The sequence below is a fragment of the Balaenoptera physalus genome (genome assembly GCF_965194825.1).
Source record: "Balaenoptera physalus genome assembly, chromosome: 1".
Taxonomy (NCBI): Eukaryota; Metazoa; Chordata; class Mammalia; order Artiodactyla; family Balaenopteridae; genus Balaenoptera; species Balaenoptera physalus.
In genome coordinates, this window is record NC_138882.1 from 23,923,909 (window position 1) to 23,951,160 (window position 27,252).

The 27,252-nt window shown below is 41.0% G+C and overlaps 1 protein-coding gene across 5 annotated transcripts; it reads right to left on the bottom strand.

Moving 5' to 3' along the window:
* Positions 1–61: 61 nt before the first annotated feature.
* On the bottom strand, positions 62–26,936 carry LBR (lamin B receptor). Of its 5 annotated transcripts, XM_082426747.1 has the most exons (15): positions 26,801–26,936; positions 25,811–26,154; positions 21,812–21,990; positions 20,003–20,218; positions 17,491–17,601; positions 17,068–17,260; positions 15,777–15,973; positions 13,825–13,879; positions 10,948–11,139; positions 10,108–10,211; positions 9,059–9,184; positions 5,880–6,048; positions 3,004–3,084; positions 2,784–2,906; positions 62–2,049 (listed from the first exon to the last, which is right to left on the bottom strand). In XM_082426747.1, exons 3-15 carry the CDS (start codon positions 21,974–21,976, stop codon positions 1,889–1,891), a joined length of 1,893 nt encoding a protein of 630 aa, XP_082282873.1. In that variant the 5' UTR covers positions 21,977–21,990; positions 25,811–26,154; positions 26,801–26,936; the 3' UTR covers positions 62–1,888. The 5 variants fall into 5 exon arrangements, with proteins under 5 accessions (XP_082282873.1, XP_082282874.1, XP_082282872.1 ...); XM_082426748.1 differs by lacking the exon at positions 25,811–26,154 and having other exon boundaries at positions 17,518–17,601; XM_082426746.1 differs by lacking the exon at positions 25,811–26,154.
* Between the last annotated feature and the right edge of the window lie 316 nt (positions 26,937–27,252).

Sequence of the window (27,252 nt, forward strand, 5' to 3'; positions counted from 1 at the left end):
TTTTGGTCCCAATGATCCCAGAGTTACAGGTCAAAAAAAAAAAAAACAGACTCCAAAGTGATCAAAGCAACATCTTATTTTCAACTTTATTTCCAACTTAAAAAACTTCATTATAAAACTTGTCAAATAAACATGTCAAAAACAAAATTAAAAACAAATTGCAGCTGATATCCAGAAACTGCAGCACTGTGTTGGAAACAGCTCTTTTCTCATTACCAAGGAAAGAATTAAAGGTCCTTCTTCCTCCCCTAAAGCTTCATTGGTGAATCTAGTATAGAATAGGCTGGGACGCCATTTTTTGATGCCAGGAGACAAGCATTAAAAAACTGCTTGCATACATCAGTACTAATAAAAAACACTGAAAATTTCACCAAAACGATGTTTAAAGACTAGAGGATGCGGAATGTTCTTCATGATCACATTAACATAAGTTCAGTTATATACACTTCGAACTGCAGCGTAGAACAAACACTGCATATCTAAATGGCTCATATATAAAATGTATAATTAAAAACCCAAACATATACACTATATTTATTAGATTCCCCTATGTTTAAGATTCTGGAGAACAATTTAACTCTGAATACGAAACCTTAGTGAATTTGCTACTGTTCCATTATAGGACAATTAATATGAGACTACATCAACTTAAGTAGAATCTAATGGCTAAAGCTACCTTATGCACAGCTATTAAACTAAAAGAAATGATTTTAAGCTATTCCCTTAAATTGTTTTTAGATAAATAGATTTCTAAAGATGAATACAACACTCCTTTACAGGGAGTAGAGTTTTGTAAATACAAAGGCTATGCAAAATACAGTATAAACTGCCTGAACTAACAGTAGCAAAAACACAGTTTAATTTAAAAAGTCAAAAACATATAAAAATATTAGCCTTTCAGAAATGGCAAATTTTCAAACACCACTCTGTGTAAAAATGTTTAAATAGTGATGTTATTCCAAAAATATACATTTATTCTACTTTTCTATTTGCAACAGTTTATAAAGGCAAACAAACACCTGCGATTGAGGTAGCAAAGCCAAATTCACAAACTTTGGATTAGGAAAAATACCCTTCCTACTCTTAATAGCATCTTTCATACAATATTAAATGAATTCCACTTCTTTCAAAATGTTTAATTCGCATGTAGTACTTTACAAAATTTAATTTAAAATACTGCAAATGTTTGTTAAAAAGATACTTAGTCCCAAAAATTATTTCACATTCAAAATACTATACAGAAAAATCTGAAGTCGCCATATATTACATAAAAGCTATGTATTTACAGTTTCAAATGCAGTTTTACAAGTTGAGGTTAAGCAAACCACTACTAATGGTCTTCATTAAACAGTGTCCACTATCAATCATCCCCCTTCCCGTACAGCATTGAACAGAGAGGACCAGTTTTTACTTTCAAATCACATAGCTAGTAAATGATTTAAAGGGAAACAAATGAAAATTCTATTCTCTTAACGCAATAAAACATAAATGTACTTTAAAATGTAACAGTGTTTTCATTTAAGAAAAAGCAACTGGACAAAAGAATCAAACTTTGAAAGGTAATCAGAAACCCTAAACATCAACAGTATTCAGTGCATTTGTAAGACTATTTTCTGTTTTCAGATTTTTAAGGATTGAAAATTTCCTATTAGAATGCAAATTCTAACGTCTTTATTTATATTTTCCTTATGTTAATTGTTATGATTTAATAAAAATAAACATGGTTACATTAAAAGACTTACTACTTGGCTCTGTAGTCCTGCCTCAAAAAGAAAGAGAAACATCAAGATCCTGTTGGTGCAACAAAAGGTTCATTTTGGGTTTTTTTTCTTTTTTTGCAAATGGAAGCCAAAACTGCAGGAGCATTTAGACAGCGCCTAGGCCAGAATCAGTAGATGTATGGGAATATGCGGTACGGGACACGCTGGCAGTACTTCTCCCACGCCAGGCCGTACTTCTTCCTACAGTGGTGTTCATCGCGAGCCTCCCGGTGCACCAGCAAAATGGTGAAATAAATCACGTAGAAATAAGGCAGAATGTGATTGAAACCTGGGGACAGCAACAGTAAATTAGTACTAGGTATTTTTATTATCACTACACAACTACACAGTATTGTTTCCTGCTGGTCCCCAAATCGTCTAAAAATGGACCATCCCGTTACTTCATTTTCTCCAATGGGGGAAACAACTAAACCGGTTCGTAAAATCCCACTAGGGTGCGGCAGGAGGTAGTATTTGAATTAAGAGCTATTCAGAGAACAGTGATTAATCCACCCTAACAATCCTTCATAATCAGAACCTCTGTATTTAACGCAAATCTCCCCGTTTCCTCCCCACCGGTGCCCAGGAAGAGGACGGCAGGCCACCAGTGTGGGGCAGGGTGGGCAGGGCAGACAGCACTGCAGGGTATGCGCTGGCACTAACACAAACAGAACAGAGTGTGCCTTTTCTTCTTAAGAACCGAAGTTTTTCAGAATCTATGCACACTGAGTCACGAATAAAAAGTTAATTTCTACATATTCTTCTTAGAAAAAAAGCTACCAGGCACAGTTTAAAACTTAAAATTTTGCTTGCAGAAGTTTAGAGTAAAACTTCAGGCTCTGTGAATTCCTAATTCCCCTCAGACGCTGGATGAATGAGGTGCTGGATACGCAAAAGCGCAGCACCCAGATGGGGAACGGGCAACCCAAACCTCCAACAGGCGACACCCAGACCCAACGAGCACACACACATCCTGTGGTGGCCGGAGAAAGAGTCAAATCAGTTCTCTTCTTAAATGCTTACCACATGGGAGGGACCACGCCAGGGCCATGATGAGGTCACCCAAGTAATTGGGATGGCGAACAAAACCCCACCATCCAGAAACGAGAAGATTTTTTCCTGTTGCAGTATGAATGGTTTTTAAATCTATACAAAAATAAAAATACATTTTTAATGATCTCTAGACAAACAGACATAAAATCTTTATGTGGTATAAATACTATAAATATAAACCAATACTTACGTGCAAGCTTTGGATCAGTGGGATTTTTCCGGAATGCATTTTTCTGAGAATTTGCACATCGGAAGATTACAAATCCACACACTGTAATTTTTTAAAAATTTCATTTGTTAACAATTTAGATATAATCTTTATTTAAAAGCATCTGTAATTTCATTTAGAAATTATTCCTGTGCTCCAAGGAAATTTCCAAAGTACAGAATAGTTTGATTTCTTAACAATTCAAAACCTCTCAATCTTAGAAGGTCAAAAGAAGATATGATCCTGATATCTCACTATCATACAGCTTTCATCATCTACCTTGAAGGCAAAACTAACAAATATAGTTACATCCATGAACAAAATCTAAGGCAGCCCACATTACAATAAAGTCAATACTGGAGTTCATCTGTTAGTTATGATACCTACTGGCCACAACATGAATGCTTTATTAATAAAACTATAGCTCAGAATCTGCACCAGAACAACTTGCACATATGCCGAATCCCACTGTAAGCCTCCAAGTTGGTAGCTTTATTTCAAATTCCAAAATGTCAAAATTAAGAGGCCCTGACATATCACTATTTATTATCAGTCCTCAATAAAGTAGTAAGAAATAACTCTACTCCCTATTTTTAGCTTAACTGTAAAATATACATATCCTGTCTTGAATAACACACAGGCACGTTTAACCAAACCAATGAAGAAACTAAATCTTAATTTCAACCAATAGCTTGAATTTCTTCTTCTACCATAAATACTGATTAGTGTAGCAAAACTAGCAATATCTGAAGTCCAGTGCTAATTTTCCCTGCCCTCCCTCTGGCGGAGGTGTTTAACCAACAGTATAACGAAAGAAAGCCATCCCGAAGCTAACCCACGACCAGCCGGGCAAAGTGTACTCCTCACTCCTCTCCACCATCCACCCTGGCCGAGTGGTTCCCTCTGTCCGATGTATGTATCTCCCCATCCCACTTTTACCCACTACAATTCAGATCAAACACCATATCCTCCAATAAGTTTACACTGATGTTCCCCCAGAGAGAGACACACTCTCTACCTTAAACTCCCATCATATTTGGTCTGTAAGTCCCTCCTCTAGACTCTTCCTACCCCTCAATGCAGTGTCTGAGCGTCTTATTTCTCCGGTTAGAATGCAAGCTCTAGGAAGGCAAGACCAATCTTCCTACTTTTTAAGGTGTTACCAGAAAAAGCAGGCACTCAACAGAAAAAATGAATCATTACTAAGACAATAAAATTTTAAATTAACTTATTATTTTAAACTAAATTTTAAAACCAAATGGTTTGTTTAAAATTATGTTTAAAGAACTACTGAAGAACCCAAGAAAGAAACATCCATTCTCTTTGTAAGATGCCAAGAATCTTTTTATTACTCAACTCATCCATCACAGATTACTTCAAACTTGAGCCAATCATGGCCATTTAAAAGGGCACGCTAATCACTAATCATTAGAGAAATGCAAATCAAAACTACAATGAGGTATCACCTCACACCAGTCAGAATGGCCATCATCAAAAAATCTACAAACAATAAATGCTGGAGAGGGTGTGGAGAAAAGGGAACCCTCTTGCACTGTTGGTGGGAATGTAAATTGATATAGCCACTATGGAGAACAGTATGGAGGTAACTTAAAAAACTAAAAATAGAACTACCGTATGACCCCGCAATCCCACTACTGGGCATATACCCTGAGAAAACCATAATTCAAAAAGAGTCATGTACCACAATGTTCATTGCAGCTCTATTTACAATAGCCAGGACATGGAAGCAACCTAAGTGTCCACTGACAGATGAATGGATAAAGAAGATGTGGCACATATACAAAATGGAATATTACTCAGCCATAAAAAGAAATGAAAATGAACTACTTGTAGTGAGGTAGATGGACCTAGAGTCTGTCATACAGAGTGAAATAAGTCAGAAAGAGAAAAACAAATACTGTATGCTAACACATATGTATAATCTAAAAAAAAAGATGGTTCTGATGAACCTAGGGGCAGGACAGGAATAAAGACGCAGACATAGAGAATGGACTTGAGGACACGGGGAAGGGGAAGGGTAAGCTGGGACAAAGTGAGAGAGTGGCATGGACATGTATACACTACCAAATGTAAAACAGACAGCTAGTGGGAAGCAGCCGCATAGCACAGGGAGATCAGCTCGGTGCTTTGTGTCCACCTAGAGGGGTGGGATAGGGATGGTGGGAGGGAGACACAAGAGGGAGGGGATATGGGGATATATGTATACGTATAGCTGATTCACTTTGTTATACAGCAGAAACTAACACAACATTGTAAAGCAATTATACTCCAATAAAGATGTTAAAAAAAAAAAAAAAAAGGTCCAGGAAAGACTAAAATTCAATCCTGATTTTCCTAAAAGAGCTCAAGGATCAGAGAAAAGTAACCTGTACAAGAATACACAGCTAGTGTCAAAGCTAGCATTGAGCCCCATTTTCAGATCAAACACCATATTCTCAGATGCCTTCTGCTACCTAAGATGATATCTTATTATGTCTGTGTCTTCTGTTCTTCCCTCCCATCAGCCTTGCTTTTCTCAGTCACCTCATTCTGATAAGATCTGTAGTTGTGTCCTATTGCTAGATAGCTGCTCCCAGTGTATAACAGCATTTTCTTTTACATAACTCGGCCATATTTGTCCCTTTTATAAACATGAACTTGGTTACTTAGTACTTAATTGGGTTGTTGGAACTAAGTGGTTATTTATCCATTTATTACAATAAAAAGAGCCATTCAGACTTGAAAAAAATAAAAAAATAAAAAATAAGTAAAAGGGCACGCTATAAATATGTAGATATCACAGCACAGCAGAGTCAGCACACAATATTTAATACACAGAGACTGAAGTTAATACTCACGTTTCAGAGCAATGATTAGAGAAGCCATTGGCCAAGACAGTTCATTTGGATGACTGACTAAATAAAAGGCTTGGAAGCTGTAGATAAATGGAACCCACACTAAATCTCCAAAAGCCAGCATGAATCCAAATCCATCGTGGATAATGTCCATGGTTGTCAACAGTGCTTCCTATAAGGGTATGGAGGGGGGAAATTTTTTTTAAAGTTTGGGGGACAAAAACTGCTATGTTTAAAGTATTCAAATAAAGTTCTAGTTTACAGTCAAATTCACAAAGGGCTAAGGGAAAGTACACCAACCAAAACCGTTTTAAAGTGGGAGTGGGGATCTGGTTCCCTTGGCACGTGTATCATTCTGTTCTTCTCCTGTCGCTCTACCCTCTCCCTCCACGATCCTGAAACAACAGAGCTCCCAACGCCCCTTGTGCCTCCACGCCTCTGCCTGGAACTCCCCGCTCCAACTTCAGCTGAAGGCTCACCCGTGCTGCTTTCCTCAAGCCTCCCCCTAGACAAGGCACTTCTCAGATGCCACCACCCACCACCCGCTGAAGCCTGGAGCAACCGTGTAACTGTCCTGTAAATAAGCGACTCTCGCCACTAGACTAGAAGATGGAAGGCGGGGACCACGGGTTTCCACCTGCCACCCCAGCACCCAGCACACGTGCACCAACCTAACTTCTGATAGCAATCTGGCTTTTCGTGTAGCTTTTCCACACTACCCGGCAACATGGGAAAATGCTTGCCTCGCTGCTCAGGGTAAATCAGGACCTGAACGCACTCTCTTGGGGATTTGGTCAGCGCAAGCCAGCAGCCAGATCCCCGTGGACCAGAAACCTGCAGGCCCGGCTCTGGAAGTGGAGACGGCCCTGCCCAAGGGCATCTCTAATCTGCCTCTGACACTAGTACTCACCGCTGACTAGGAAAATTAGCAAGTATAAGTAAGCTCTGCTGAAGAATCAAACCAACAAGGACCTACTGTATAGCACAGGGAACATCACCTATATGAGAAAAGATCCTAAAAAAGAATGAATATATGTATAACTGAATCACTTTGCGGCACACCTGAAACTAACACAACATTGTAAATCAACTATACTCCAATAAAATTAAAATTTAAAAAAAATCAATATTCTAGGTTAAAGAAAAAGAGTGATAATCTCCAAAACGCATTTTTTTCCAGAAAGCAAGCAAAAGGACCATGGAACAGAAGAATGGATGTAACAACTCCAGGCCCTTTGGTTCACCCTCTAGTCAAGAGCGCCTATTCTTATGCACACGGGAGCAGGTACAAGAGCAGACCAGTGATAACCACAGGGCACACGGGAGTGGGCAGCAAGTGGGGGACAAGTCATAAACAGCTGGTGCCAGCAGGGGCAGAACCCGCAGCCCTACCCAGTTCCTGGGGCCTCAGGGGATTTGCTGGACAGCCAGCGGAGGCTCAGAGAAACGGTCATTTATATGGTAAGTTCGTATTCTCCATTTTCTAAGGTGTAGCACACATCAACACGTAGAAGAATTTCTATCACCCAATGTAATAAGAAAATTATTAAGCATCTACTAATTGCCCAAAAGTGTGCCAGATACTAAAGAAAATCGTAAAATCAAGTCCTTTCTTCAAGAAGCCTACTATAATCTGGCTGAGATACTGATAACATATTTAAAAAAATAACTTCTCAACTTTAATCCACTACCCCTGGTGAAAAACTGCCTTAACAGTTTTGCCTTAAAATACAAACATTTTCTGTTAATTAACAGAAATCAATGTTTGTTTAAATCTCTAGAAAATATGAATTTCTAAGTCACTTCAAAAGTGACTACCATGACACGACAGAGAACTAGAAGGAAGAATTACTCATCACTGAAAAGCTTCCAGACAGGAAGTTAAAAAAAAAATCTCTGAGGTGATGAAGCAACAGAGGAAATATCATCTGACCTATAAAATGTAACCTACCATCTTCTTAGGAGCCCTTTATTACAAAATCAAAGAAAGACCTACAACTGGCAAGACTAAGTGCATTTACAAGAATTGGTTTGTTTTTTTTTTTAAATTTCAAAAGCATGTTTAATTTTGAGTAGACTTGGAATTTTCAAAGGACTCTGTATCAGATGCTCCCACAATCTCTGCAGCTTCTAAGGCTGAGCCCAGGTCTGTGTTCAGTGGCAGGAGCTCCACAAGAATCCAGATGTAGCTACTTGCACTCGAGGTCTGTTTACCTCAAAGAGGTCCTAATCTCCTCCCAAAGAAAAGGAAGGTTATCGACAAATCAGTATCAAGCTTTCAAAGTCATTTTGACTGAATATGACCAAATAATACAGTTTTTAAAAAAACACCTTAAAGGAGATGGACCTTCTCTCCAAATGTCAACAGACTGCCAAGAAAATTTACTTTGGAACATTATGACATAGGGCTGCCAATTTTGTTTTTAAAACTGAAAGAAAACTCAACTTGGAATCTGGAGGAGATGATGACAAAGATAACAGTAAACGATAAAACAGTTGTAAAACAGACCGAAGGAAGAAATTATTTTCAAGAGGAATATAGTTAGGTGAGACCGAGATTAGCAAACATTTACCAGTCTTCAAGCAGCAGAAAAAACTGATGATGTATCAACATATGAGAAAAGCCAAGTGTTAGGAAATTAGCTTTATTTAAACGGGTTTCCTCGATGTATCATGATTTCTGGTTTTATATCCATCTAATTAGAGCTACTCTTTTATTCTGAAACACCAACAATAAAACATCTCCCCCTTTATTTAAGAACTATCTTCCCCTTGACAATCCAAAAAACACTATCTTAATTCGATGATAATCTGTCCATCCATTTTCATCTGATAGAATCAATAAGAAATTAATGTTAATAATTCATATAAATAAAGTTTTATTTATATGAATCGGTCACACCCACAAAGCCAAGATCCACAGATCTTAAATATTTAGCACCTGACAAAGCAGCTGACATACACGGAAGTATCACCACAGTTCTCGACACCTACCCTCTGTCAGTGCTCACTGTGTGTGAGCTCAGTGCGTCACAGGGATCCACATCTCCTTTAATCCTCACAAGCCTTGCAGGCAGGCTATATTCTCCTCACTTTGTGTGTAAGAAGCTGAGGCTCAGAGGCGTCAGGTCACTCACCCACACTCAACGCCGTCTGACTCCAAAGCTCTTAAAATTAATTACCTCATTCCAGAGAGCATCCACCACATACAAGAGCTGGAAACTGTTGACCAAAATCATTGCTAAGGATGGAACAGTGCGATTCTGTAGCTTCATCTCAGCCAAAAGCATCACCAGGTTAATGACCACCTGAAATAAAAGGGGCAGGTGTAGTTTCTACAGAGAGAAAGGTGGTAACTTCCCAGCTGAGAAAGCTGCAGACACCACCTTACCGAGAAGCCACCATCAGTGATAAGACATATCAACCTCAGGAGTCCCTTGATAAGATGCACTAAGATGGACACTTATTCTGTGATGTTCTTGCCAAAGACGTATAACTCACTCCAATCATGAGAAAACACTGGACTAATCCAAACTGAAGGACACTCTTACAAAATAACTGACCAGTATCTTCAAAAGTGTCAAGGTCATGAGGGACAAGGAAAGACTAGCAACTGTTACAGACTAAAGGAGACTAAGGCCAAATAACAAATAAATGCATGGTCGGACCCTGAAGAGGATTCTGGAACTGGAAAAGTCCAACAGCATGAAACACTGGTGAAACTCAAATAAGGTCTAGGGATTTAATTAATACTACTGTAACAATGTTAATTTGTGGGGGTTTTTTCTTTCTAATTGCTGTTTTTGATAACTATACTATGGTTCTGCCAGATGTTAACATTGGGGAGAGTGGTATGAAGGAACTCTTTATTTTTGCAACTCTCGTACAAGTCTAAAATTAAGTCAAAATACATTTTTTTAAAGGGGAGGAAAATACATTTTTTCTTAATTCATACACTATTATTTTCCTACATAAACATAAACTGATATAATCAAAATAAAACAAACTCTTTTAATGTTTAATAACCTGTAACAGGGCATCTTAACCGTCTGGACTATATTTACAGCAAGAAAATATTTTAAGTAGACAGATTTATGCAATGCCGTGATTATTCCTAAAAACATACCACCCACAGCTTACTTTAACATTGTCTACAATCCTTTCTAAAAGCAAGACTAATTTGTACTACTGAATTGAAATTAAAAAAAAAAAAAAAAAAAAAAAGACATACCCATCCAATCAATCCGGGGCGCAATTCACAGAAGTATTTGAGATCAAAAGTACCAATCCGAGGATTTAGCTCACGGCCAATGAAGAAGTCATAGACAGCATTTCCTATGAAGGGAAAAGTCCTTATCCCAACAGTATTCCAAACCCAATTGTGAGGCTTTAAAATTGCACTGCTATCCACTCTCCAGGGTCACAATTCAATCACCTCCAGGAGCCTGGCGAACAGCCAGCGAGGAAAGGCATGATGGTGAGAGCCAAGAGGGGCCATGAGGACACAGGGGGCAGGGGATGCTGGCCCCATCTGGAAACATCCACGCTGCTCTAGGCATGGGGCCTATGGCGCCAGATTCCTAGATTTTGAGGGAACTGGAGCTTTTTTAAATGTAGACTCACAATTTTAAAAATAAGCCACTTAATTTTTTTTAATGTTTAAGTACTTTAGGCTAAAATCAACCAATTTGTAATCTCTATTATTTGTTGTTTGTTTTTTTTTTAAAGGATGTTTACTATTTTGGACAAAAAATATTTGTCCTAAATTGTTATAATACTAATGTTACTAAAATGCTGTAAGTTGTTAAAATGTCTTACTGTCATCAAGTGACTAAAAAAGGAAGAAGAAACAAATAGGAAAGCACGAGGGGAAAAAATCAGATTTTCCTCCTTTTATTTTTCTCTAAATATTTTCACCTTTTTTTTTTTTTTTTTTTCCGTATTTCTCGTCATCTCTCATAAACTGAAGCTAGAAGAGAATTCTATGAAAGCCTAGAAACAGATGCTGGGGGGCCAGTGGGGTGAGGGTGTGGGGAGGCATTTGTGGGACCCACGTTCTAACACTGCTCACCAGAGCTGGCCGGCGACAGTTCATCCCGGGGCGCTTTCAAAGCCCTGGCGTAGAGATAAACACTCAAGACCACAGAAAAAACAGTGGCTGCAAATGCACACTGAAGGAAATGACTGTACACATAACAAAGCTCTACATCCCAGAAGAAAGATGCTCCGACGAGTGCAGATGTCAGGATAAAAGCGTAGAATCCTTAAAAAAAAAGGGGGGGGGAGGAGGGCAAAAAATTAATGTTAACCCAGGGTTCACATGAGATTTACACCGTTATAAAATAATGCAACATTATTTTTTAAAATCTTTGTTTCATTATTCAGGCTACACACACACAAATATATGAACAAGCAGTGCCCCTGAGGTTAGCAGTCTTCAATACAGATGCCTTATCTCGCACACAATTTTTGAAATATTCTAACACACTTAAGTTACTACTTTTCATTGTGAACAGTCATCTGCTTTTAATGAAGAGAGAGCTGAAAAGAAGTGCACAGAAATTCACTATTAAAAAGCTGAAAAGAACCTCAAAATTCACAAAATCCAAACCCCTCAGGCCAAAGTCAAATGGCTAATTATTGACAGAGCTGGGCCAAACACACATTTTAAAGCCTTTAGGGCAATGTTGGTGGTTATAAATTATAAATATTTTTACCCGAAATAACTTATCAATAAGGGTGTCAAAGGATCCTGGTCGTACTCCACCTCCCAAACAAAGACCTCACGACCCTGCCCTCAAAGAAGAGGCCACAACCCAAATGTTCCCCAGGGCCAGGCAGGAGACTGAGGGGACCCAGTTGAGTGGGGATGTCAGGGAGGGACTGCCAGGCCCACAGATGTTCATTCCAAAGTCAAAAGCACCCACGAGGCCCCACAAGAGGAACTCCTGTTCCGAGCTAGCCCTGCTATGGCTCAACAGACAGAAGCTGAGTGTACTGGCTGCTTTTTCTTTGCACCCAAGAAACAGTTTTCCTTTCAGGAGCTGAGTGCCTGCAAAAACTGTTCTCTGAGTAAGCAGTCAAATCACATTTGGATAAAAACAGTGTAACACAGAAAAGACGCAGGTGTTATTTCTATAAGAATTCTAAAACCAAAGCTTTTGTAAAGTCAAATGGTCATCTCTAATTTATTATTTAAATCCACATTTTCCACATTGTCAGGTTTACTCCAAAGAGTAACTTTTAACTTTTTAAACATTTTCTTTAACTTTGTAAAGGATTCATTTAATGCTCATAAAATTTATGAACATTAAAGAAAAAGAATGGTAGATGAAGCAGTTTCTTGCTCTCTAGCCTACGTGGATTAAATTATTCAAAATGTCTTAGGACTCTCCTTAGTTTATGATGGTAAAATCTCATAATACTAGAACCAGATGAGGAAATTTTCAAAGGAAGGATCAAGCAACTAGTTCAGCCACTGCCTGCTTGCTCCGACAGCTCCGAGCCCAGTACTACTGTTCTCAGCCTCTGAGTGAGCCACCCCTCAAAGGGAAGCAAAAACAGAAAAGAAGAGCACTTAGAAGAGAAGTAAGTGGGTACCTAGAGAGAAGCCCACAAAACACGAACAGCGACAGACCTGACGGCCAAAAGGGAACACCCCACGCCTCCCCAGACTTCGCCTCACTGAGGCCGCAAGGTGCAGGAGAGAGGGTGTGTTGGAGATTCTAAACCTGGTTCCAGCAGCAAGGAATCTGGTAAAAGTAAACAAAGTATCTGACAGTAGCAGCAAGTCAGTGCTAAGCATCTACCACGGGTCAGGCGCTGAGCTAGGTTCAACGCCTTACCCACTTGGCACAAGAGGCAGTCATCTAAAATACCTTTGGCTTCCCTTTTAGAGCCCAGTCGAGTGATTTCAGATACAGTGGATGCTAGATGAGTCACTGAAAAAAGTATCCACAGTTCGAAAGGTGAGAAGCGATAGGATTAAAACAGGCCAAGAATTAAAATTTACAATATAATTCCCAAGAAAAGGAAAACAGTCTACCCAATCTAGTTAAAATGGAAAATCATTTAAGGATAACTACACTATACATGTATTTCTTAAAAGCAGGTTAACTGTACTTTATCAAAGTCTTCACATGCCAAAGGTGGACTGTTCCTCTTACTCAGCACACACTCCTACCCCGGGAGGTACCCACGTCAAGAGGGACAATGCCCACTTCTTGAGATGCTCATCGAGACTTCCACTCCATCCACTCAGGGCTCCTACCAACAAGCGCCTCCTACAGGCCAGTCCCTTTGCTGGCACCAAGGGTACCACAATGAACACAGCCAAGTCCCTGCCCACAAGCCACCTTCTAGTGGGGAGACCCCAGTGAAGAGACAAGTACACTGATGTCAGAAAGACCTGTCATAGAGGAAAATAAAGCAGGGGAAAGGAAAGAAAGGGATCTGAGGGCTCCTCTGAGCAGAGGCACATCAGGGATGAAGCAGCCGACACTTTGGGGAAAGTTTTCCAGGCAAAAGCACTGAGAATGTAGCCTAGAGACAGCCCAGAGGCCAGTGGATGGAGCAAATGAGCAAGAGCTCCGGAGGGCAGGAGTGGCCAGGAAGCCCACATCAGTGTAGAACTTCTTAGGCCATGGGGATGACTCGGGATGATAAAATACATAGTCAAAATTGCTTCAATGAGTGATAAATGCTACTAAGAAAATAAAACTGGAGAGTGGAAAACAGTGACTGAGTGGTTTGTTACTTAACATGGCATAATTTTGACATATTGGCTGCAGGTGCGAGCAGTTTATTTGCATGCTCTTCGGACTACTGAGAGAAATTTACTATTTACTGCTCTGGCATAATCAGCTTTGACAGTTTAAAGAGTACAGCACCCAAAAGTTTGAGCTATCAAGTCATCAATTTGAGTCTTGAAAAAAAAAAAAAAAATCACCATTTAATCTGTACTTGAGTCTTCTTCCATCAGTAAGAGGTGTTCCTTCTACAACCTTAAAAGAAAAGGTTATTTTTTTAATTTAAAATTTAAAAAGCACATTTTACCATGATATATATGTCTTGTAAAATCACCTAAATTTCAACATGCCCAAGAAGGAGGATCATCTTTTAGTAGGAAACTTTAGTAACAAGTCTCAAACATCTTCATGGCATGCCCTTTGGTAAAGTAATTCCACCTTCAGGAATTTATCTCAAATACAAATCTAGTAATGACTTCTCCGTGTACTGAGACTATTGCAATAGCCACTCTCCCCCAATGATCCCATGTCCCACCACAAGACCAGATGTGTTTTCAAAAACCTGTACATCTAGTCGATCTCTAGCTCAAAACTCTTCAATGACTCCCCACTGCTTACAAAGCAGAACACAACTCCACTATCTCACGTTTGTGTCATCCTTTCAATCGGGTTCAACCCCACTTACCCAATCCCCAAGGCCCATGTGCAATTTGATGATACAGACTCATATACTTACTTGCTCTGCTATTTATACATATACGCTCACTTAGTTATTCAATCATTTCATGTGATTCTTTTATCTCCAATAAGAGACGGAGAGCATGTCCACTGGACCATTTCATCTCTTCATGTGGATCACCCACAGCATCCCCATATAAAAGGTACTCAGGAAACACGCTACTTGAACAGGATGAGTTAAAATAAAAAGTCCACTTGCCCAACGGCAGCTACATTTTACTCCCCAAAATAACTATGCAGAAATGGTGCAATTCATTATAAATTGTAAAATACTAATATGGTATCATTTGTCTTGGGCCAAACTACTTTACCCTTTCATTAGCTATGAAAGGGAACCCAGGGGAAATGTAGTATCTGTTTGAGATTACAGGATTAACAAAACCCCACATGCTAATTTCAAATGATCCTTATCTATTAAAGGTATCTAAGAACTACTGTGTTGGGTTTTAGTCTGTGGGGAAAAAAAATAGATATATAGCTATATATATATATAGATATAGATACAGACATATATATATATTTTAACCATCAAAACTGCTTTTCTCAATAAATATTATCTAGTTTGAACTAGCTTTACCTGAGTTTACCTGAATTTGTGATTTTTTACTATAGAGCCTTATCACAAAAATACCTGAAGGTTCACATCACAAGAATCCTCTCTAGAGCCAATGTTATGGTGAGGTTCCAAAGTATTTAAAGTCTGCAGCTCTATCCTCCTATCCCTGGCATTTGCCACTCCTAATAAAACTGATCCTTTGGTTTACAGACAGTTGGCAAACTTGCAAAGCTCTAAGAACAAGATCTATAAATGAATTATTTATTAATTAGGGAATCTCATGTCCTTTTAAATATATCCAAGTAGAGTATTCTAATGAAAGAAGAAAAAACTACACTTAGCAATGAGGACAAGTTTTAAAGACACTGCATGAGTCTGAAAAGAACATTCAATGGACCAGACAACAAATTTCTGAAAGAGATGAAAATTAGAAACTCATCATATTAAAAAAAAAAAAAAAAAAAGTAAAAGATAACGGACTAAAGTCCATTGAGCTCAGTAGCTTATCAACCGGTAATTTAAAATTCTGCATCTGAAATGACATATAGTGAGAGGGAATTTTTTTTTCCCAGCCACCTCTACCATTAGTCAGGCTATTTTGCAAAATGACTTATTCTTCTCTATTTGGTTTGGAAAGTTACACAAGAACCCTCAATCAGATTCTTTAAGTTTCGCTTAATAAGCATGTGTTACAGAATAGAAGAGTAAAGGCTTAACAAACTAAAACTAAGTAAGTTTGGGTAGTTATGACCAAGGACAGCTTTTAACCTTAAAACTACTATAAATGCCTTTATATAAACACGGGAGCGAGGGGAAGAAAATCTCATAATACCATATGCCCCACAAACAAACCCTTACCTTCCCAATCGGCAGTAAGTAGAGCAGAGCCTGAAGGAAAAACCAGAGGAGGTAGGCCCCAAATATCCTGGTTTCCCATAAATCGTACAAAGCTGGCAGAGGAGGCGGGAAATTCAGAAGACTGGGCTCTTCCTGTTTACACATCAACAGCAACAGGAAGAGGAAAGCAGGCAGGCCAAGCGTGATGAGAAAAACACCTGCAAATAATTAGTGAACATTCAAGGCTCTAATTTCAATCCAGGTTATTTTATTTTATTTTTTTCAAAAATCACTTGAATTTCTAAGGTCGAAACTCAAGTCTGGCTAGCTGTTTGAAACCAATTTCGAATGCACCATTAGAAAGTCTTAACTCTACCTGTCACATCCTGTGGGAAAGCAACCACAGGCATGAAGGTAGTAAAACAGCAAATGCCCAGCACTGATGAGCTAAATTCCACTTCGGAAACCAAGCTCTAAAACATTTAAAATCCAACCACTATGGGAGCAAACATGTTGAAACTCCAGCAAACTGAAGATTGGAACATCTAAAAACTATCGGTCTAATCTTTAAAGAACAAAAAACTTTATACCCCTAAGTTTCTATCAGTTAAAATAGTTATCACATTCACACTACATGTGCGCAGACTTTTAAGCGATGCTGGACACCATCTTTAACAGATTCAGTTAGCCAAGAGTTATAACTTACAAAATACAAAGCAGTTAAGCCACGCAGGATTTTGAACCATTTAACCAAGAAGTACTTTCTTTTACTAAGTCATAAAACCTCACCAGCTCCACCCACTTAATAACTCCAAGCCTCTGAATGCTTCAGATCTTTGACCCTCAAAAGCAACCTGCCTAACAGGTAGGGTAGACACCATGCACCCACTGGATGCATGCAGCTTATTCCCAGTGCTTTTGCCAAGCCAGGCCCTGTCACTGAGATCTGATTATCAGCAGATTTCCCAGTCACGAATAGCTCACCGTCCTTCCTATATACAACAGTCATACCAACCTTCCTTTCATCATTTCCTTGCACTTCTTTGCTCAAAACCTATTAAAAGATTGCTAAAAGTTTTAAACATAGCCACAACGGCACCCTTTCTACTCTATGATAACCCTCAAAAATGCTCCTAACTCAGGCCTTTGCACCTGCTGTTCCTTCTGACTGAAAACTCTTCCCCAGGCTCCGACCTGGCTCACTACCTGGCCGCCTTCAGATCTCCTCAGAGAAAGGCCTTTCCTGCTCACTTTATAGCGACTAGCGTTTGCCCACCCTGCCTGCCCTCCCTAGGCCGGTTCTGATGCCTACCAGGTACTCCTCCAAATTCTAAGTCCTTCTGCTGTGTGGCTGTCACTTCAAAGGTTCTCAACGACGTAGGTCCTTTTGTAACAATTTTTTCTTCCTTTGAATCTATTTCTTTTAATTTGACCTCTTCTCTTCTTGGATGAAGGCTATACTGTGTAGGTATATAACAACTCTCTTGTGACAAAGGGAATTTTTCCTGTTTAAAAAATAAAAAGTATTAAATATCTGTAGTCAGTAAGTCTCATTAATGCTACCACATTAACTAATTCAGCACCTTAATATAGCCATATACACTAATAAGAATAAATTTGTTAAATTATACTCAGTCTTAATTTAAGAACAGAATCTTAGAAAAGATTCTAAGAAAAATTATGGTTTTCAATGTGCTTCTTTAGATAAAGTCACTTAAACAAGGAAAAAAATTACCTGAGAGGAAAATGAACCCCTGTGTACCTGCGCGTTTTTGTGAGGTACGTCATTCCTCTCTATGTGCTCAGGCTCCCCGTTATATCTGTTGATGCTATTTCCAAATGGCTTCTAAATTGAAGAATATAAAACATTTTAACCATAAGAATGATAACTTAGTAAAAAGGAACATGATGGTAAAAATTCAGTATTGTGAAACCAAGCAATAAAACCAACCAAAGATTTTCACAGCCGTAATGCTGAAGAATTTCAGCCCACTTCTGTTAAAAATGAAATGGAATAAAATTGATTAGAATTTCCCAATCTTCAAAAGATTGGCTCTTACAGTAGAGGCTTCCACATAAGATCTTTCATCTTTTAAACAAAATTAGACTAAATCTTATAATTTCACTGTTCGATAACAGATGCTCTAATAATATTCACTATGAGAGGCAGATACAGTAAAAATTGGTAAATCAGCTCATTAATTGGTTAAAAAAAAAAAAAAGAGGAAAAGACATTCACTGCCCCCAAACAGCTAATAACAGGAAATTAAGAAATAGTGGCTACTTATGGAGTATTACTAGTAACCTACAAACTGCCTACTTTCTGAATTTCATCTGCCTTATTTCTCTTTAACCTTACATTTTCTCTCCCTAATGTCTCTTTTCTCAATTCAGTCTCTTTCCTTGAATGTCATTCTCTTCAAGCAGTGGAGGGAATTTCTTATTTACTGTACAGAGGAAGGACTTTCACTTACAAAACATTTTCCGGGCAATGTATGGCTGAAATAGGTAACTTTGCTCCTTTAAAGTCACTGACAGATTAATTAAAAAGACATATCTTTTGGGAGGCCAACTGTCAAAAGACAGCATTAATATAGTATCAAGTTCTAGTTCAAATCAAGGTCTAACTGAGCAGTGACAGCATTCAACATATACTTAAGTTTACCAAAGTGCCAACAAGCCACTTAGCAGCAAACGGACCCACCTAAAAACTACACTCTCGGTTTTTCAAAGGTCCAATGTGTAATCCACAGCAACCACAAATGTAATCCTGTAACACAGCTAGTCAGCTGACCCTGAACTGTACTGACTGCAAATTGACAGGGTATTCACACAGTGAGGCAAGGTATTGCAAAGATCACAATTAGGAGTCCAAAAGAATAAGTATGATGTGATGTCAAAGCTACGTGCAGCCTAAGTACATTCTTTCACACACGTCACCCCATCCTCAACTCAGTGATGGGTCCACAGTGAGCCTAGGGCTCGACGGGTGAGGCGCAAAGCCAGTCTGCGGCTCTTGGGTCACCAGGACTATAAGGAGGTTACACTGTAAAAAATATAACGGTCACTAAAAGCTAAAAATGAAATGTGACAGAAAGCATACAGCATCTGTTCCTTACCTTCAGTCACCTGACTAGTAAAAAGAGCCACTAACAGAATGTTCAAACTCACTAGTAATTATCAAAATGCAACTTAAAATGGTGAGTTGAAAATCTTTGAATCATACTGGCCAAAAAAAACAAAACAAAAGAGAAAAAACCTATTAACTATTATACTCAGAATGAGAAAATGGTCATTCATACCCTACGCCTACTGGTATCAACTTTCCTGAAGCAATTTGGCAATATGTAGAAAAGCCTCAAATCTGCTCTATCCATCTGACCGAGCAGTTCCACTTATAAGAATTTATCCTAAGGCTATATCAGATGTTGTGTAAGAATATTTGTTTATAATAATGAAAACTTAGAAAGAAAAAAAGCTAAATGTCTATCAACAAGGGAGCTAACAATTACATTACCTCTATATAATTTATGATAAATCCAAATAATACCATACAACAACAAAAGTGATGCAGGAAAATACAACACAGAAGGTTATGCCCAACACCTTAAAATTTAAAATCTGACTACAAAACACTATGTAGTAATCCAGTTTTCTAAGGTTATCAAAAATCTGTGTGCATTTTATCCAGAAAAGAGGTAACATTAAGTGAACAGAATAAACAACGACCTTTCTTCAATTCTGTTTATTTATAATTTCAATTTGGTCTACTATCTAAAATATTCATTGTGCAAGGTCCTCCAGGCTCTGCACACCCTAATATTTCCAACCTTGAACTCTGAAAGTAAATTCCATTATAAGTACCATCTTTGAATAGGGAAAGCAATCAAGTACAATGATACTAAGACAGCAAGAATATGTTTTTATAAGATACAGTTATGTCTCATTATTTTCTACATGAACTTTTATTCACTATAAAAACTATTCAGTTCAATCTACATCTATTTCAAATTTAAACACTGCTTTTTTTTAAAAAAAACCACAATATTAAATTGCACTCATAACTTAAAAATGTTCTTTTTCCTGGTATTTAAAAGCATTATACCTTCTATTCTTCCAAACATTCATTTTTTAATGTAATCTTTAATATTATTAACTGCAAATCACTTGAGTACACATAAAGGGGAAGACATGATTTGGGCAGATTAAACACTGTGTAAGGTTGGAGATCTCCCAAACACACGTACCAATACCAGCGGAGTCAGTTTAATTTCCAACATTTCCTTCCTTGCTTCCTTCTTTGCTTCCTTAATGTCGGCCTGGTGCGAAGCTGAGACGGATGGGCGGGAACCTTTTGGGGGCCGGCCAGGGGATCGGGAGCGCGACCTGGAGCGGCTCCCTCTGCGTCTGGAGGGAGAACTGGAAGTTGAGCCACTTTTCCTTTGCCTGAAGGAGGTTAAAGGCTAGAGGGAGGAGAAAAGGCAGAGCTTCACCGTAAGTCATAACACACGCAGACCCACACTGCCAGAGGGCCGCAATGGCAGTGATCGCGCCAGTGACTCTAAAACCACCCTGGGAACTCGTGGGATCTGAGCATCCATCAGATGAGGCGAATAACAACTTCAGCTATAATGACCCGCCTCTCCTGAGACCAAAGCAGCCTTTCCACCCCTAACTCTTCTTTGAAGGTATTGCCAGGAAATGAATGTTCTAAACCAAGCAGCTGTACATTTTCCTAATAACATATATAAGAGATACAAATAACATTGATTAAAACTGAGATGATAGGACAAAAAAAAAAATTAGCACACAAACAATAACAAGAAAATTCGTCTCGCGGTTTCACTCTGAAAAAAACACGGTCAGATCTTGAAAATGAGTCCAAGACTGGGTTACTTAGCAATGTTTTACCCTGCCCTCACCTAACTCCCAATATTTCCAGGAACCTAGACCTAAGGAAGGCAAACTACCTCCCAGCCCAAATCCCTCCCACCCATTTTGGGTGGCACAGGAGCCAAGAATGGCTTTACAGTTCTCAAATGACTGCAAACAAAAGCAAAAGAAGAATGAAACTTGGTGGCATGTGAGAATCATCTGAACTTCAAATTTCAGTGTCCAAGAATAAAATCACATTGGGACACAGCCATGTCCAGAGCTGCTCCTGCAGTGCACGAACTGTATTTCCAAGTCCTTTTACTCAAAAATGTTGCCAACCCCTGGCCTATGTGATCCATAGACTGTAGGCTCAAGACCTGTTTGTTACTGACCTGCAGCAAGGAATGACCTGAGAAGGGGTGGGCAGCAACTTTTATAGCATTTTGACAAAGTAATATTATGTCTATTGAATCTGACAGTGAAAAGTTAGGGCTTTTATTTTTTACCTTTTTTTTTTTCCCATTTGCCTAGTAATTACGATATGTTATGTAAATACTTCCATACCATGGACCAGATATTTGCAAGCTCAGGTCCTCACAAGATAGGCTGAGAAGTCTTGGACTCAAATCTAATTAATGTCACTCTCCTGATTAAATCCTCGGTGTCTGGGATGAAGCCCAAACCCCTCCAGTTCTGGCTCCTTCTTTCCCCTCCTCTGGCCCTCGCCCACCGCACCCTTTCAGCATTGGCCGTCTGTATCCCCCAACCCAAGCCTTTGGCATGCTGTCCGCTGTGGAAGCCCCCCGACCCCATCACCTGAGTTTTCCCTATCTGTCCTCAGCATTCAGCTCTGAAAGCCTTCCCCACAACCCAGTGCCCTTCCCTACCCTTGATGTGCTCCAACATCACGCACGACAAACTGTCACAGAATGACAGAGTGCATTAAACCAGGGAGAGGACGATGGAAGTGTCTGACTTCAGCAGACTGACAGCTTCTTAGCAACAGGGCACTGTGCCTCATTCATACATTCCCAAAGCCAAAAAACAGGATCTGACCTAAAGCAGGAGAGTGACCCTATGCCTGCAGAGAGCCAGACCTGACTGCTCTAAAGCTTAAAAACCACACCTACAGTGATTTCCCAACTATTATAAACATGCTCTGTAAACCAAAGAGTGCTTACCTTGATATCACTCTCTTTCAATTCAAGTTCAGTTCCATCTTTGTATTTTACGCTGTAAAGCTGGGAGTTGCTGTCATGGCTCAGAACTTCTACTTCATAATAAAGTGAACTCCCGGGCCATCGACCTCTTACCACCTCACCATCGGCAAATTTCCTACTTGGCATTTTTGAAAATCAGTCTGAATAGTTTAAAAAAAAAAAAAATAGAGTCAGCGCATACACACTTACATTTGTCTTTTTTCATAGATTAAACACTAAAATGCAACTTTCCAAAATGTTTAACTGGTCAAGACTTTCAGGCTACAAAAGCCTCTAGAGGAGAGGGTGAACAACTCCTATTTTAAAGGTGAGAAAACTGAAGCTTAAAGATGTTAACTGTTTTGTTCAAGGGCATAGTAACAGATGGCATGAAGTGGTAGAGTCAGGACATAGAGGTTGTTCTTTCTGCTACACCATATCTCACTGGGAATCACTTTATACAGCCACTGTACACAGAAGTGACACTAAATATTAAATATGACAAAACATAAAGGCTCCAAATGATTTGCACCATGCAAGATGCTACCCGCCTACAGTAACTATACTTCTTTAATTAACAAGGCACAATCTCACAAAGGACACACATTTTCTGACTGATAAATCTGCATATACAGTAGTCCCCTCCTTATCCAAGAGGGATATATTCTAAGACCCCCAGGCATCCCTAGTGGATGCCTGAAATCACAGATAGTACAGAGCCCCATACATACTGTGGTTTTTTCCTATACATACATACCTATGATAAAGTTTAATTCATAAATTAGGCACCGTAAGAGGTTAACAACAATAACTAATAATAAAACAGTTATAACAATATACTTTAATAAAAGTTATATGAATGTGGTCGGTCTCTCTCTCAAAATATCTTAAAGGCACAAATTTAATGCCTTTTCCATCTTAACTAAGCACTTAACCATGCACTGCGGCCGTAACTTTTGCAGTTTGAGGTACAACAGCGAAACTAGCATGAATTTGTTTCTTTCTTCACAATTTCACAGATAGAAGATTCGTTCTTACCATAGGTCTTAGCAACCTCAGCATAGGATTTTTTTCTTTCCCTATTAAGCCAAGAATGTTCACCTTTTCGCTTAAAGGAAGCACTTCACGGCTTTGGCATATCGGAATTGCCAGCATCACTACTCTTGTGCTTCGGGGCCATTATTAAGTAAAATAAGGGTCATTGGAACACAAGCACTGTGATACCTCGACAGCTGATCTGATAACCGAGATGGCTACTAAATGACTAATGGGCAAGATGCGCTGGACAAAGGGACGATTCACATCCCAGGCTGGACGGAGAGGGACAGCCCAAGATTTCATCCCGCTACACAGTGACACACAATTTAAAACTTATGAACTACTTATTTCTGGAATTCTCCATTTAATATTATTGGACCGCAGGTGACCACCTCAGAAAGTGAAACTGCGGATAAGGGGGGATGACTGTAGTCTTACAAAGGCTTTAAAGATGTATTATCTAATTTTTAACAAATTACCTTTATTAAAAACAGTAAACTATGCAACAGACTGGGAAAATCAAGGCTGTGTAATTAGCATTGCTATAACCAACCAACAGGGAGAAAAATATAACTCCAAATCTAAAATGAATAGCAAATTTGGGGTTTTCACCAAGCTTTCAAGTCTTACAGCTGAAGTCTCAAATGCATACCAAGTAACTGCCAACCACATACCTGGGCCAACATCCTAGCTCTTTTTTCAAAAGCCTACAGCAGACATCAACCCCCGGTTGTAACCTTCTTCTCCATTGAACCAAAACATGGCCCATGAAGCCTGGTATAAAAACAACACTCTAAGAAGCCACAAGCAATCTGCAGGAATTGCCACTTACATGAGGCCTGTTTTTCAAACATCAACTGATTGCTGGGTGCTTCCAGCTCTTAGGTAGTAATGTTTCTCCCTCCTTGGACCAGCAGATTCACATTTCCACAGGACAAAACCAGCACCTGCCGACAGCTGCAACACCAACTGAACTAGCTGGGCCTCGTCTAAGAAGCAGACAGTACGACAGAAAAATCTCTCCCTACATCACCCTCATCCCACCGACTAAGCAATTCCCGAAATATCCTCTGGGCATATAAAGATACATTCCTCACCCGGCTCCTGTCAACAAAAACAACGCTTGAGAACTTCTGAAGACTCTCCAGAGTTAAGAAAGGAGAAAGATTACCACACCCCTCCTGAGAAAAAGTCTTTCCCAAGCACCACATTTCTTCACTGTTAATCGCCTGAGGAAAAAACTTCACAAGCTTCACTTGCTTAGATAGATAGGAGCTAGGTCAGTAGATGAAAGAAAACACAAAGACTTAGGTGGTGATTACACATTAGGTACAAGAGATGGCTTTCTTCCCAAACCTACCTGAGATAGTATCACTGGGGTAATGAGAAGGTTTGGGCTTGGGGGGGTCTGGGGGGGACCCCAGACACTCTGGGGATGAAGTCACACCTGGCTGAGGAGTCACGTGAGGGGCACTTGGGAAGCAGAGGGCGGTGGACACCTTGGGACCCGGAGGAGGGGCACAAAAAAGGAAGGTGACAACAGCAAGTTTTGCCTATTTCAACATTTAGCTCTGAGCCTCCAAACACTAAGAAAGAGGAAGGAAATGTGCCCTCCTTCTCTCGTGCCCCCTCCTTCTCCTCGGACCCCCTAAAATCAAACCACTGCTATTAGTACTAGTTCTCTGACATTGGTCAACCAGGGTTGGCAGAAGGCAATTACATCTTTCTACGTGAAGATGCCATCCGAGTTTCAAACAACTCTTTATAAACTTTTGAAACACAGGCCCTCAGGACTTGGGGGCCACCTAGATTTTTTAAAAGGCCCTTGAGCAGATTCTGTCCTTTTCAGAAAATTCATTTATTGTCATCTTTCCATTGTACCTATTTACACCACACACACAGTATCTGTGCAATACTGGACACAGGTCAGTGCCAAAGAGGTTTTTCTGTTATCAATTAAATATTTGGGGTTAAACAAATTAAGATAGCTGGTGGATATCTGTTAGGTCTCTAAACATTTTTAAAAAAAGAATTAGGAATTAGGACTCAATAACGCTCTTCCATACAATGGCTGAAAAAAAGAAAAAATAGGAACAAACCAGCACGCTCCTTAGGAGACCACTATCTCACACACAAATGTTCCAAAAGGTGAAACCACCAACATTATGTGCACCTCCACTTTGCACGAGATCCACACACAAGTGTCACACAGTGCATCACATCCTAATTCTGCAGGAGTGAATCCGCCAGGCAGGACAGAAAAACCCCAGGACGTTTGTGCACATCACTATGCTCACCTGATGGAGTCAAAACACGCAGGAATAGGCCTCCCTCAGAAGGGAGGTTTTAGCCAAGTAGGTTGGCAAAGAAAGATTTTGTTTACTGAACACAATGTCTTCATTCCCCATTAGCAGTGGAAACATGGGGACCCTCAGGCTTTTCTCTATTAAGCCACATGCTTGCTAACTTCAGTGTCAATTGGCACTGGAATCCCCACACATATCGGCTCCAATATGTTACTGTTTATCAGCACAACAGAATGTGCTATTCTCTGCTGATCGCAGTGTTACAGAGGCCGTTGGTCATCTTTCCTCACTTTCCCAAGTTAGTCTAAACGTGGCAGAGAAAGGGAAGCTCAAATGAAGTTTGACAGCTTCCCTCTTCAACACCTGGGCCCAAGGCTGGCCTGCCAGGCAAAACCCAAACAGGAACCCCTGGCCTACCTCCTGCCCCTGTCGCAGGATGCAGAAGAAACGCCACCTTCTTGGCTGTAGAGGTGGCATGGCCCGACTTTTCCCCTAAGCAATACAAAGAACTGAAGGTAACAATAATTCCCCTCCTACTCACTCTTTTCCCTCCTCCCTAGACAGCTCTCAGAAACTAAACTTAAACTGGACTTGGTGCCCAGTCTAAATTAGCACACATACACACACACACACACACCTTTCCTCCACGGCAGTTGCTACAAAGTGTAATTACAGATTTGCACGTATTTATTTGCAAGGTCCCTGAGGGCTGGGACCAGGAGCGTGGATCTCGCTGGGCTCCGGCCGGGTGCATGCCCGTCACAGCAGGTGAGCAAGCTCGCTCGCTCCAGGCTGAACCCTTGCACTGTCCACGCGCTGTCCAATGTATCTACTGGGTCGTTCTGAGTATCCACAGCCTAACTCCCGACCAGACCGTGCAATCATTTTGATGAACCGCCTGGAACCAGGCCCTCTGCCATCAAGCGCTAAGTGTCCCTTGCGAGTGTCGGAAGGTGTCATTACGAAGAATTTTTTTAAAGCCTTTAAAAAGATGAAAAAATAGGATCGAGCTTTAGCTGGAGCACGCCAACCTGCCCAAGTACCCGTTTCTTGAGTGTGCGGAAACACCGGGCGAGGGAATGCAACGCGCGCAGCCAGCACTGGAGAGTCGCCGAACAGAGACGGCCTGGACCCTCAAGGCCAGTGACAACCAGCGAGAATTAAAGGCAACTTTGCAACCCCACTTCCCTGTCCGCCAGGCTGCCGCGCCTTTTCCGCCTCCCCGAGAGCAGGGCCCACCAAGCCACCCGCTAATCTGTCAAAAGGCGCTCGGAGCCGGCTTGGGAGGGCTGGTGCTGCAGGGCGGGGACAAAGGGACCGGGGTGGGTCACCCACCCACACATCCTCCCCAGCCAACATCATTTTACTCCGACGCGGCGCGTCCAAAATGGAGGGAAACGTCTGCAATTTAAAACCGCAGCTCCATTTCCGCAGCTGGCCGGGCCGGGCGCACCTTGAGCCTCGCCAGCAGCGGCCCGGACCGACTCGGAGGAGGGGAGGGCGAGGCCGCGGCGCCAGGCCCGACGCCCAGGGACCCCGGCCCACCCGCCGCGCCCGCCCCGCGGGCCTCCCCCCGGCCCCTCGGAAACTGCGCCGCGGGGAGCGGGGCGGGGGTACGGGCGCTCACCTGCTCCGGACTCCGGCAGGAACACGAACAGCTCCGGGAGAGTTGCGGAGCAGAAACCCGGCGACGGTTCCACGCGCGCGACACTGCCGGCTCTCGCGCTCTCGCGCCCCGCGGTCCCGCAGCCCGGGCGCGCGCTTCCCCGGCCCCGCCCTCTCCTCGCCCCGCCCCCCAGTCTGGCTTCCCAGGGCTCCCATTGGCCCCTCGGTCTTTTGAATAGTGCCCGGCGCTGTCGATTGGTTCTGCGACATGGCGCGTCCGCCCCGCCCCGCCCCGCCCCACCCCGCGGCAAGGCCCGCGATGGGGGAAGAGGATTCCGGCGGGTCTAGCTTTGGTGCGGCCCAGAAGGCGTATTTGACCGGGCCTTATCTCAGCCGCCCAGGCGCTCTTGTAGCCCGCTGACCGCGCGCATTCCCCGCCCTTTCCCTCCCGGCACTCGCCACGGTTGTCTGGCG

What these genes read in the sequence shown, in the direction of transcription:
- LBR (XM_082426746.1), bottom strand. Translation starts at nt 21,976, where the DNA reads ATGCCAAGTAGGAAATTTGCCGATGGTGAGGTGGTAAGAGGTCGATGG. An exon ending in ACTGTCGCCGGCCAGCTCTG is followed by an intron (nt 10,212 to 10,947) that starts GTGAGCAGTGTT and finishes TTCCCTTCATAG; the next exon opens with GAAATGCTGTCTATGACTTC. An exon ending in TCTAATCATTGCTCTGAAAC is followed by an intron (nt 3,085 to 5,879) that starts GTGAGTATTAAC and finishes AAAAAATTACAG; the next exon opens with TGTGTGGATTTGTAATCTTC.